This window comes from Ursus americanus, chromosome 17 (assembly GCF_024610735.1).
Source record: "Ursus americanus isolate L20-20 chromosome 17, mUrsAme1.1.p, whole genome shotgun sequence".
In the NCBI taxonomy this organism is placed as follows: domain Eukaryota; kingdom Metazoa; phylum Chordata; class Mammalia; order Carnivora; family Ursidae; genus Ursus; species Ursus americanus.
The window spans coordinates 7869294-7882561 of NC_142143.1; the positions used below are offsets into that span (position 1 = coordinate 7869294).

Here is a 13268-nt window from a genome sequence, read left to right on the forward strand (position 1 = left end):
AAAATTAACTAAAATAAAATATTAAGTTTTTCAGTTGCACTAGCAACGTTATAAGTATGCAGTAACCACTTGTGGCTGGTGGCTACTGCACAGGGCAGCAAAGACCTAGAACATTTACATCACTGTAAAAAGTTCTATGGGGTAGCACAGTTCTAAGTAAAACATCTAAAGAGAGAGACAGTTACTATAGTTAAAAGGGCTTACCTGGTTTGAGGAGGTGTGGGTGTGTAAAGGGGCTGGGCTGGCCTAAGTATCGGTTTGGAATTCTCCTCTCTGGGATGGGCTGGAGGGAGTACCTTCGCTGAGAACATGACATGCATCCTGAAGGAAAAATAAAGTGAAATGGAACAATAATCTAGAAAGTCCTCACAGTATGTATACATTTATCTATCTCCAGCAGTTAGATGCTCTAGAAAAATGCAAGTTAGTATCTCCTTCAACATTTATATGGTCCTTCCTCTGTGCCAGTCAGGACCTGTGTTGGGCCCTAGGAATACAGGAATGAGATCATTTTTACCCTTAGCAACTTAGTCTACTGCAGTTTAATAGAGGGATATATACATAGAGTATGACTATGGTATGAATAAGGAACTATGGGAACGGAAAGAAGGCAACAAACAAAAGCAAGTAAGGGGTAAGGGTATTTCACAGAGGTAGTGTGAAGCTGTATCCTAAAATGCAAAAAAAGAAAATTAACATTTTATTGAGAATATGTGAAGTATGAGAAAATATGCACATGCTATCTCATTTAATCTTGGAAATGTTGGAGCTAGGTTAAATCATATATGAAAAATGCTTAATCGTGGTATACAACAAACACTATTATTAGCATTCATTCAATAGATTTAAGTATGTGACTGGAACACATGGTAGAAAAAAACATAAGAATGAGGACTATTTGCTGTGGTCTTTAAAGAATACAGTCTAGTGGAGGTGAGACAAAACGACATTGTAACACTACATGGTGAACGCCATGGTGGATTCATTCACAAGGTTTTTCGAGAGCATAGAGACTAATACAATGTTGTGGGATGGGTACAAGGACAAAGATAGGCATATAGCGCTCTGGGGAACACAGAGCAACACACAAAAGGTGTTGGTGTGGGAGTGTAGAAGTAGGGGATGCCTACTCTGAATACGAATTAGTCAAGTGAAGGGCACCTGGCCAGCTCAGTTGGTAGAGCATGTGACCTGATCTCCAGATTGTAAATAAGAGCCCCATGCTGGGTGTAGAGATTACTTAAAGATAAAATCTTTAAAAAAAAAAATCAGTCAATTGAAAGAGAAATGGGTCTGGAAGGTATTATGAATGAGATTACGAAAGGGAAGGCATAGAAGGCACTGTGCGTGCGTGTGTGTGTGTGTGTGTGTGTGTGTGTGTGTGTGTGTTTAGGGGGGAAAAGAGAGTTTCAGGTCAGTGTTGCTGGATGAAGATGAAAAGATTAGAAAGGTAAGGATCAGACAGTTAAAGGCTTTGCATGTATACCAAATTACGGAATTACGATTTTAATTGCCATCATCATTGCTTTTTTACAAACAAGGAATTGGACTCAAAGAACCCATGTTACACCTTACTGGAAAAGCTGGAGTTCAAACCTAGGGTTTTTTGTTTTTATTTTTGTTTAGGTTTTATTTATTTATTTGAGAGAGAGCAAGCGAGTGCACCAGCAGGGGGATGGGCAGAGGGAGAAGCAGACTACCCACTGAGCAAGAAGCAAGAAGCCCTATGTGGGGCTTGATCCCAGGACCCAGGGATCATGACCTGAGCCAAAGGCAAATGCTTAACTGACTGAGCCACCCAGGCCCCCCCCAAACCTAGGTTTATTAAACTCCAAAATCTTTGCTCTTATCCCTCCACCCTGTTACTCAGTAGGTGTTCTCTGTTGATGCCAACAACACAATCAGTACTATACAATCTTCTTGTGAGCATACAATCGCTACAACAGGAGGATGTGATGTCTGGATCAAGTTAAAGGTTTTTGTAGGGATTATGTAGTATGAATGAGGTCTATACATTTGGTGAGTTAGGAGTCTTAAATGTTAAGTGAATTAAATTTACAGAGGATTATTGAAAAAAATTATAGCTTCTTGGATGATTAAAAAGACAGAATGGTAAAGGTTTCTAGGCAGTATGAAAATACAGTTAAGAATAGTGAAAAATGAGAAAAAGGAAAAACAAGTATGTCCTGGAATCTAGCTTTAGAAAATGTACAGAATACATGTTAGGGAATATACCCAGTCTATATACATTGAAAGCTTAACAAAGATGAGGGAAGAGATTTACAGAAATACAGAGGATAGAGGAACTTGCCAAAGGACAACACAGGGATGCAATCAACAAAGTCCTAACATGGGAAACACTACAGGACAAACAACTCTGTTTCTTCCACATAAATTTTATAGCAGGTAGGGGTGGTAAGAGATGGAAAGAGGAATCTGTAGATTAAGAAAACCTTAAAAATTATTATCAATCAGTTGTACTATGTGAACCTTATATGGATCCTGATTCAAGCAACAAATTGTAAAACAAGTATCTACTCATACTGTTTATTACATTTATGAAAAAAATTGGAAATTTGGATAATAATTGCATATTTGATGGTATTATGGAAGTAATGTGTACTTCTTTAAGGTGTGATAATAGTGTTGTGGTTGTTATTTTTTAAATTATTTATTTACTTATTTATTTGAGAGAGGGAGTGTGCACACAAGCAGGGGGAACAGCAGAGAGAGAGTGAGAAACAGGGTCCCTGCTGAGCAGAGAGCCCAATGTGGGGCTCAATCCCAGAACCCCGGGATCATGACCCGAGCCAAAGGCAGATGCTTAACCAACTGAGCCACCCAGGCACCCCTGTGGTTATGTTAAAAAGGAAGAACCTTACCTTTTAGAGATATAAATTGAAATACTGACGAAGTGATACAATCTGGGTTTGTCTCAATATAACATGGGAGTGGGGTGGATTGGGGAGAGCATGAAAGGGCATTTGGATGAAAGAAGACTGGCCATGAGTTGCTAACTGCTGAAGCTGGGTGATGGGTACATGGGAGTCCACTATGTACAGTAACTCTATCTACTTGCATGTTGAAATTTTTATAATAAGAAGAAAAAGGGGGGGGAGGCTCCTGGGTGGCTGAATCATTAAGCGTCTGTCTTCGGCTCAGGTCATGATCCTAGGGTCCTGGGATTGAGCCTCAGATTCCACTCCATGCTCAGCAGGAAGCCTGCTTCTCCCTCTCCCACTCTCTCTGCTTGTGTTTCCTCTCTTGCTGTCTCTCTCTCTCTCTGTGCCAAATAAATAAATAAAATCTTAAAAAGTAAAAAAAGAAAATGAGTTAAGTATAGAGAAAAATGAGGGAAATAAACGTGCACTCTGAAAGGCAATCTAAGACGAAGAGTTAAAGGTGGCATGGTATAGCAGAAAAAAGTGCCAGTTCTATGATCTATGTGATCTTGACATGTTACATAATTCCTTTGCACTATTTCTTTACCTGTGAAATAATGCAGTTCTAGTAGATAGTGGATTTCAACCTTTTAAAACCAAGACACAGTAAGAAGTATATTTTACATGGTAACCTAGTATACACAGACATATAAATATGATATATATAGAAATTTCACTAGGCGTGCCTGGGTGGCTCAGTTAACTGAGTGTCTGACTTTTGATTTCGGCTCAGGTCGTGATCTCAGGGTCATGGGATGGAGCCCTGCGTCGGGCTCCACACACGGTGTGGAGTCTGCTTGTCCCTCTCCCTCTGCTTCTCCTCCCACTCTCTCTCTCAAATAAATACACAAAATCTTTAAGAAAAATTTCATTAAATACTATTCTTTCCATGACTGATATTTGTCTGCACTATTCCGTTAAAAAGTTTCTCAGTACACAATGATTTTATTACTGCAATTTCTTAAATGGTGGCCCCCAAAAGATACGCCCACGTCATTTTCCCCAGAACCTGTTAATTTGCTTGGAAAAGGTGTCTTTGCAGATATAACTAAGGATCTTGAAATGAGGAGATCATCCTTTATCACCTGGGTAGGTCCTCAATTCAATGACAAGTGCTCTTATAAGAGAAATGCAGAGAGAGATTTCAGACAGACGAGAAAACAGAAGAGGAGGAAGCAATGGGACCATGGAGGCAGCGATTAGAGTGATGTGGCCACAAGAACACCAATAGCCACCATAAGCTGAAGAGGTAAAGAAGAGATTCTTTCCTAGAGCCTTTGGAAGGAATATAGCCCTGCTAACACTTGATTTCAGACCTCTGGCCTCCAGAGCCATGAGAGAATTCTATTATTTTAAGCCACCATGTTTGTGGTGATTTGTTATGGAAGCCTCAGGAAACTAACACCATGACCTACTACGGTTACAGCTTGCCACTGGAAAACACTGCACTAAAATGCTCTATCTCTGTACTGAGGGAAGCGCTAGTTTGGGAGGAGGAGAGACGTGAGGATGCTGAATAATTTTTAAGAGCATAAAGGGATCCTGAGACCAACCCCTGCCTCAACCAAACATCCGATTCCCTACAGTGTTACTTGCAAACACCTGTAGAAATGACCTTTCCTGACAAATAGTAGCTTTTGGCCCACTTTGGTTTTTAGTTATTTGACTCTTGACGTTTGTGTTTCCTGAAAGTAGAAAAGGCACAAGGAGGAGATGATAATGGGTTGAACTGTCCATGTATAAGACCGTGCTGGTGGAGTGACTGGGATGGAGTGTTATGAAGAAAAGGAATACAATTAGGAGTTTAGTAGAACTACCTGAGCTTTCTTCACCTGTAAGCAAACTTTTTTTTTAAAGATTTTATTTATTTATTTGAGAGAGAGAGAGCATGCACGAGCAGGGAGAGGGGCAGGGGGAGAGGGAGGGACAGAAGCAGACTCTCCTGCTGAGCAGGGAGCCCGACTCATGACTCGATTTCAGGCCCCTGGGATCATGACCTGAGCCGGACAGACGCTTAACCAACTGAGCCACCCAGGCGTCCCAGCAAACTCTTGTCCTAATCAAAGCTTACAGAATATAGGATACAGCTCCATTTTTCCTTATTACAAGAAATAGTAGAGGCACAGTGTATTTAATACTTTCAAATCCCAGCATCATTGATAATAATGATGACAGCTAACATTTACTGTTCATTATATTGCAGAAAGTATTCTAAGTACTCCACATGTATTAACTTATTTAATCAATACAGCTGTGTGAATTAAGTACAATTCTAAATTTTTAACTAATTTTTGAACTGGTAACATGTTCATATGGATCAAAGTTCAAAAGGTATAGAAGAGATTTACAGGGAAAAGCCTTCCTCCCACATCTTTCCCCAAGTTACCCTGTACCCCTTCCTTGAGACAGCCAGTATTATCACTTTTTTGTTGAAACCACTTCTATTTATTGGTATTCCCTTCATTAAACAAATAGTAGCACAAATGCTTGAGGTAGATGTTATTATAATACGGTCCATTTAAAGATGAGAAAAACAGGTACACAGGAAGGTTAAGAAACTTGCCCAAGATGAAGAATTACTGAGACAGAACTAGGACCACTGGACTACATTGTCTACATTACTGTCTTGGCAGTAAAATAACTGAATGTAAAAAGTTAACCAATTCTCTCTTTTTTTATGTTCAGATGAAATAATACCAGAATACCCAATCCTTCTATTTTGGACCACTTCCTAGCACAGTAAGCTTAAGTCTAACAGATGCAAATTAACAATACTTTTACCTACATTTAAGTAAAACACAATTTTTTCCCCAAATGTCCCATAATTAGTCGGTAGCGAAACTGGTATGTTGAGTCCTATTTCTAAAATCCAATTTGATTCAAAGTAGGGCCATTTCATTAGTACAGACCCTCCTCAATTCACCTGGACTACTACATCTCCTAACTGGTCTGCCTTTCTTGGATCTTGTCCTTCTTCTTTAGTTTATCCTCTATAGCTATACTACTTCCAAAGTGATCCCTCTAGTCCTTTGCTTCAATGTCCTCAAAGGTATTGTCAACCAACTCAGGTTTAAATTCAGGATCTGTCCTTAACTTTCCAGCTTCCCACACTAACACTATATACCTAGAATTTTCTTTCACAATGCACTTAAAACTCTAGCTTAGCACCCTTCATGATCTGGCCCCTGTCCATTCCTCCGGCCTAATAATCCTTAAAAAACATTATTGCAGCCACACCTGAAGAGCCCCAGCTATGTAGTCTGAACTTTAACAGTATTTACTTTTGAAAACACAGTTCTCTTGTCTAAAATGGCTTTTCTCTGCTTCCATGAGCTCAAACATCACTTACTCTAGGAAGCCTTCTAATTCTCCATCCTTGCTGATTCTGATGCAAATGCCCCTCCTCAATGCTCCCATGCTTAATTGTTTTCATACCTATGACACTGCACATAATTCCTAATTAGTTTGCCAGTCTATTATAAACTTTTGGAAGGCAGAGATTATTTGTTATTTGACTTTATTTCCTGGTGATTACATTGGGATATATTTTGAAGGTCAAAAGTCAACCAGTCTGCCTTTTGATTAGATGCAGAGAGTAAAGAAAAAAGAAATTAAGAGGATTCTCAGGTTTTTTGGCTTGAATAACAGGATGGATGATTGCACCATTAAATGAAATTGCAAAGACTGATATCCAATATTTATTGGATATTCCAAGAGTACAAATAGGCAATCTGAAGTTCCGGGGTAAAATAATAGGCTAGATATATAAAGATTTCAGAAGCACAAATGTGGTATCTAAAGCTTTGGGACTGGATACTACCTATCGAGACTGCTTAGATCAAGTTTAGTTACTATTTTAGTGTGAAGAGGAAAAGCACAGGAGAAAGGAAGAAAACTAGAGGAATGTGGTATTTAGGAAGTTAAACAAGTGTCTTAATAGAGGGAAGTGCTCACCCGTGTCAAGTGCTGCTAAATACAAGGAGGCCAAAAGGACAACCACGGGATTTGGTAACATAGAAGTCACTGGAGACCCGCACAAGAACACTTTTAGTATAATATAAAAAATGAAAGCCAAAATGGGTAAAGGTGGTCAAAAGGTACAAACTTCCAGTTATAAAGTTCTGGGGGATGTAAAGTATAACATAGTGACCATAGTTAATGATTCTTCATTGCATATTTGAAAATTGCTAAAAACAAAGATCTTAAAAGTTCTTATCACAAGAAAAATGGGGTGTCTGGCTGGCTCAATCAGAGCACGAGACTCTTGATTTCAGGGTTGTGAGTTCAAGCCCACAGTGGGCACAGGGTTTACTTGAAAAAAAAGAAAAGTTATCACAAGAAGAAATTTTAACTATGCGAAGTAACGGATGATAACTAAACTTCTTTTGGTAATGATTTCACAATGTATACATATATCAAATCATTATACTGTACACCTTAAACATATATGTCAATTATATCTCAGTTAAGACTGAGTAGTCTTAGAAGCCAAACTGGAGCGTGCCAATAAAATAGGATGGAAGAAAGCAGAAACATCAAGCAGAGACAATAATTTTGAGAAGTTTTATTGCAAAGAGATCAGAGAAAATGGTACAGCAGCTAGAAGGGCCAAGATCAAGAGAGGGGGAATAATTAGAAGCAAATCCTTGTGTTATATCTTCACACTCTACTGAAGTTAGTTTTTCAGTGTTTCTTACATAAATTCCTTGAGAGCAGAATTTTCTATTTTCTAACGCCTATCAGTATCACAGATTCTTTTTTTTTTTTTTAAAGATTTTATTTATTCGACAGAGATAGAGACAGCCAGCGAGACAGGGTGTAACACAAGCAGGGGGAGTGGGAGAGGAAGAAGCAGGCTTCCAGTGGAGGAGCCTGATGTGGGGCTCGATCCCATAACGCCGGGATCACACCCTGAGCCGAAGGCAGACGCTTAACCGCTGTGCCACCCAGGCGCCCCAGTATCACAGATTCTTAATACATATTTGTAGAATGTCTAAAACCTGAACTCTTAAATCCTGGTTCAAGAAATGCAATAGAGTAGAAAGAGTAGAATTTAGAATCAGACAGATCCAAGTTCAAATAACGGACTGTTCACTAATAAGCTAGGGAGCCTTAGACAAATTTATCTTTAAGAACCTCAGGTTTCTTATGGGCACAAAATATTTTTGCTGGAATGCTATTAATAAATACATGAGAAACTATGTGTAAGTCACCTGGTGTAGAGTTTGACCTAAAGAGAGTGCTCAAATAATGTTCAGTATTATATCATTATTGTTATTATTTTCAATGACAGGCAAATCTAATCATGTGTATGCCATTCATACATACATGTAGATATACTGTAGAGAACTGAAAACCAATCTGAAGTAGCTCTCTGCCCCAATCACACTACTGTTTTCTTTTTTTTTGAGGGGAAGCACATATCACATTATTTTGTTTTCTTTATTATTTATATTCTATTATAATGTAAACCATGAAAATCACAATTTCTTGTTTAATACTATTAAACATCAGTGGTTAAAACCGTGTCTTGCACAAAGCAGGCATTCAATAATATATACTGAATATGTAAGTGTATAATTTTCAAAATCTTTAACTACGCAAGTAGTAAACTGTGAAGTGGATAGACACCATCATCTCAAATCATTCAATACTGGCATGCAGAAAGCTTGTTTATTATGCTACTTCAGGAAGCTTTCCCTGAAACATCCTCAGTCTGGGCTAGGGTGTTTCTCATGATTGCTTAGCATCCAGTGCTTCCCTCATCGTAGTCCTTATTACACTGTAATCGAGTTGTCTGTATTTCCTATTGAATTCTCTCTTGTCTGAAATAAACAAAAATGTCATCTACTTGAATACCTTTTCACGTAGTTCACGATTTCTTCATTTTTCAAAATCAAAACATAGAATTGGGAAATAAGTTATTAAGGCTCAGTAGCCTAAAGGTCATATTATGCAAGGGGCTTGCTGTGGCCATCAACAACAGGTCCCACTAGTTTATGAGACATTGTTTGAGGCTTCCAGGAGAATATAGGAGAAAGAGTCAAGAGGGTCGGGATGGCCTGGTAGGACTCTGGACTAGCTCTATTTGGAAGGTCTAGTTCCTACCCCAACCCCAGAATGACACCATAATGCAAACCTTTCTGACATAAGCTTGTAACTCTGCTTGACACATAATCAGTATCCTAATGTTCCCTACCAGTGCCCATGGTAGTAACAGTGTCTTCAATGTAAAAATGTGCCTATTTGTGGTCACTGCCTCTACCACCACCGTCAGGAGAGCTTGAACTGAGAGGAAACTACGTTCTCACGACTCAGACCCAGAACACCCTCTTCCAACAATCTGTTAAAACATGGTGGATTACTATGAAGTTCTAGAAGTGCAGAAATATGCTTCACCTGAGGACATTAAAAAGGCTTATCGTAAAGTGGCACTTAAATGGCACCCTGATAAAAATCCAGAAAATAAAGAAGAAGCTGAGAGAAAATTCAAAGAAGTAGCTGAGGCATATGAAGTATTATCAAATAATGAAAAACGGGACATTTATGATAAATATGGCCAAGAAGGATTAAATGGTAGAGGCAGAAGTCATTTTGATGATTCTTTTGAGTATGGCTTCATATTCCATAAGCCAGATGATGTCTTTAGAGAAATTTTTGGTGAAAGGGACCCATTTTCATTTCATTTCTTTGAAGACTCACTTGAGGACCTTTTAAATAGTCCAAGAAGCTCCTGTGGAAGCAGAGGTACAAGATCCTTTTTTGCTACCTCCAATAAATATCCAGTTTTTGAGAGATTTTCTTCATACGATACAGGATATACACCATATGGTTCACTGGGCCACAAGGGCCTTAATTCATTCTCCTCCCTGGCATCTGATGACAGTGGGATGAGCAACTACATATCTGTTACAGCTTCAGGTAAGATTGTTAATAGCAGAAATACAAATACACAGAGAATTATTGAGAATGATCAAGAAAGAGAAGTTGACGATGATGGTGAGTTAAAGTCCTTCCTTATAAATGGTGTGGCAGATGAAGACGGCTTTGTGGAAGAATGCAGTTGGAGAAGAAAGTCATTCAACAATTATTCACCGAAGTCCTACAGCCCCAAACATGTAACTCAATATACTTTTGTGGATAATGATGAGCAAGATATACCTTGGGTCACTAGCAACTGGCATCCCTGTATTTTCTCAGCGGGATTCAAAGAAGGTGGTAAGAGGAAAAAAAAGAAGCATAAAGAGGTGCAGAAGAAGTCAACCAAAAGGAATCGTTAAATTGACTCTTCAGACACATTATGTTCATATAACAATTGAACACGACTCTGTGTGTGTTTTGGTTAATCAGAGTTTTGTAGATAACATTTGTCTAATACTATACTAAGATTATGTTTTTAACATGTTTAGCAGCATTGTGGACATTTGTTCAAAGGTTGTTTGGATTAGGTATGTCAGAAAAAGATGAGTTTGTGGTGACAGTGATGTTAAGAATTTGGAAAACAGCAAATACCATTTCACTTTTTTTGAGCTAAACATTCACAAATCATAGTTTTTTTTTAAGCAGAGTTTATGATCTATTTCATTCCTTTTATCTACTTGAAACTACTATACAAACTTCTGAAATGTGTATAGCATTAGGAGCTAAAAATTTATTAAGATACACAGGTTCAAACTATATAATTATTCATGAAATGAATTTTTCCCAATAGAGGTAGAGCATTTGACACATAAGTACACTATAAATAAAAATTAAAGTATAAAATATTTTAAGCTAAAAAAGCCAGAATTATATTTGCACCCCCATGTTTACAGAACTTATTCACAGTAGCCAAGAGGTGGAAGTAACCCAAATACCAATCAATGGATGAATAAACATACATATGGTGAAATATTATTCAGCCTTAAGAAGAAAATCCTGTTACATGCTACACGGGTTACAATACATGGGTAAACTTTGAAACATTATGGTAAGTGAAATAAGCCAGTCATGAAGACAAATCCTTATGATTCTACTTACGTGAGGTAAGACATTCATAAAAACAAAGTAGAATCATGGTTACCAGGACAAGGGAGGGAAAGGTGGTGTTTATGGGTCTAGTTTTAGATTTCAAGATGAAAGAGTTCTAGAAATCTGTTTCACAAGTATATTTAGAAATGATTAACATGGTAAATTTTATGTTATATGTATTCTACCACAATTAAAAAAGAAAACTAGACTTATCCTGGATTTCTCAGAGCAATGTGGCTATTTCATGTATGGTAGGCCTATAATGAATCACTCCAGACAGGAAACTTTCTGTTTTCTTTTTTTACAATATACTATGTACACAAGATCTACAAAGACATTGCTCTAAAACACCAACTTTAGCCACTATAATTTAGGGTTATAATGGAAGAAAAATTAGTTACAGATACATCAGACATTGAGCAAGCAGTTAAGCTAAATGTTTGCAGACATTTGCGTATTTTAAATGAACTTACTTTAATTTCAATACAATTACTTCTTAGCTTCCTCTAATTATTTTATTTTCAAAATACATTACTTTTCAGCCTATGATTTTTATTCAGTCTTTCGTTCACTCAATGGTATTTTTTGAGTACCTACTATTTGTCAGGTACGTGGGACACAGTTATGAACGAAACCAAAAATCTTAGCTGTCAGAGCTTACAAACTGGCAAAGACAAAAACAAGGATTAAGTAAAATATAATGTAAGTCACAGGAGCTAAAGAAAACAAAACAAGAGGGGACAGAAATTTTAGAATACAAAGGTTGAAATTGTAGTTAAGGTAGCCAGAGAAAAATGGTTAACATCTGAGTAAAGATGTAAAGAAATAGAGGAGTTAATCATGTGGATATGAGGTGAAAGAGAATTCCAGAAGGAACAGCAAGTGAAATGTCTCTAAGGCCAGATGTGTAAGGTGTGTTTGAGGTTCACAGAGATCATCATTGTGAACAATTAAGAGAACAAGCAGATGAAGTCTGAAAGGTAACTAGATGTCAGATTACACACAGACTGCTAGATCACTGTATGAGCTCTGTTGTTATAGGTGGGACAGGAAGCCACTGGAGGCTCTGAGCAGAAGAGTCACATAATCTGACATATTTAAACAGGCCCACTCTGGCTGTTGTCGGGGTTTTTTTTTTTTTTTTTTTTTTTAACGATTTATTTATTTTAGTGGGCGGAGGGGCAGAGCGAGAGGGAGAATCTCAAGCTGACTCCCTGCTGAGTGCAGAGTCCGAAGTAGGGCTCCATCTCACCACCCTCACATCATGACCTGAGCCAAGATCAAGAATCAGACACTCAACCCACTGAGCCACGCAGGCATCCCTGGCTGTTCTCATTAAGAAAAGATTCAAAGTAAGCAGATGTAGAGGGAAATCAGGCTACTGCTAGAATCCAGACAAGATACTGTAATAGCTTGGTCCAGGGTGGAGGAGGTAGGGGTGGTAAAGACTGATCAAATTCTGGATATAGTCTAAAGGTAGCGCCAAGCAGAATTTATTGACAGGCTGCATATTGGCGATAACAGGAGTCAAGGTTTTTGGCTTTAGCGACTGAGAGAAAGGATTTGCCATTATCTGAGATAGGACAGCAGGTGTTAAGTTTTGGACGTGCTACATTTAAAATTCCTGAATTTATTAACTGAAAAGAAATTTCTTGGATTGATTTGCATCCTGCATACTTCTCACCACTGAATTTTTTTTTTTAGCAATCTGTTGATATTATTTTAATCTTTTTTCTCTTAGAAATGTAATGACTGCAAATTTTAACGTGACTAAAAGATGGGAGCAAATAATCTAGCAAAACTAAACCCAATCATCTTTGGCAAAATACAGTTCAGTGACATATAGCAATGTAACAAACCTGGAAACCACAAAAGATTTTAACATCTACTCTATAAATGACTGCTATAGTAAAATGTGAGCTTTTGCTGAATTTTGTTTGATTTTTAATTGGTAGGTGGAGAGGAAATTCTATAGGAGGGACTGGGAATGATTTGCATTAACTTATTTTCAGAGGGCATCTCTGTGGCTCAGTCAGTTAAGTGTCTGCCTTCAGCTCAGGTCATGATCTCAGGGTCCTGGGCTCAAGTCCCATGTCAGGCTCCCTGCTCAGTGGGGAGTCTGCTTCTCCCTCTCCCTATGCCCCACACCCTGCTCAAGTTCTCTCTCTCAAATAAATGAATAAAAATCTTAAAAAATAAAAAAATGAACAAAACTTATTTTCAGGAACTAAAGTCATAAAAGCTTAGAGTATTTTAAATGCTACTTTTATAAAATGTGTTATTTAGTAAAGTTTATCTCTCATGTATCTGGGACTA

General features: G+C 37.9%; 2 protein-coding genes across 6 annotated transcripts in view; one reads left to right on the plus strand and one right to left on the minus strand.

Annotated features, from left to right (window-relative positions):
* Nucleotides 1-13268, minus strand: part of XPNPEP3 (X-prolyl aminopeptidase 3) — a 72612-nt gene that overhangs the window by 56262 nt on the left and 3082 nt on the right. For all 5 annotated transcript variants that reach the window (XR_015727083.1, XR_015727082.1, XM_087868676.1 and 2 more), the window contains exon 2: nt 205-321. Coding sequence is in view for 3 of the 5 variants with exons in the window: in XM_087868676.1 (XP_087724802.1) it covers nt 205-321 (117 nt within the window). In the remaining 2 variants the exon portion in view is untranslated. The remainder of the gene's footprint in view (nt 1-204; nt 322-13268) is intronic.
* On the plus strand, nt 9124-10373 carry DNAJB7 (DnaJ heat shock protein family (Hsp40) member B7). The gene has a single exon (XM_045780107.2). The coding sequence runs from the start codon at nt 9296-9298 to the stop codon at nt 10220-10222; it is 927 nt and encodes a 308-aa protein (XP_045636063.2). The 5' UTR covers nt 9124-9295; the 3' UTR covers nt 10223-10373.

Coding starts and splice junctions, on each gene's coding strand:
- DNAJB7 (XM_045780107.2), top strand. CDS start 9,296: ATGGTGGATTACTATGAAGTTCTAGAAGTGCAGAAATATGCTTCACCT.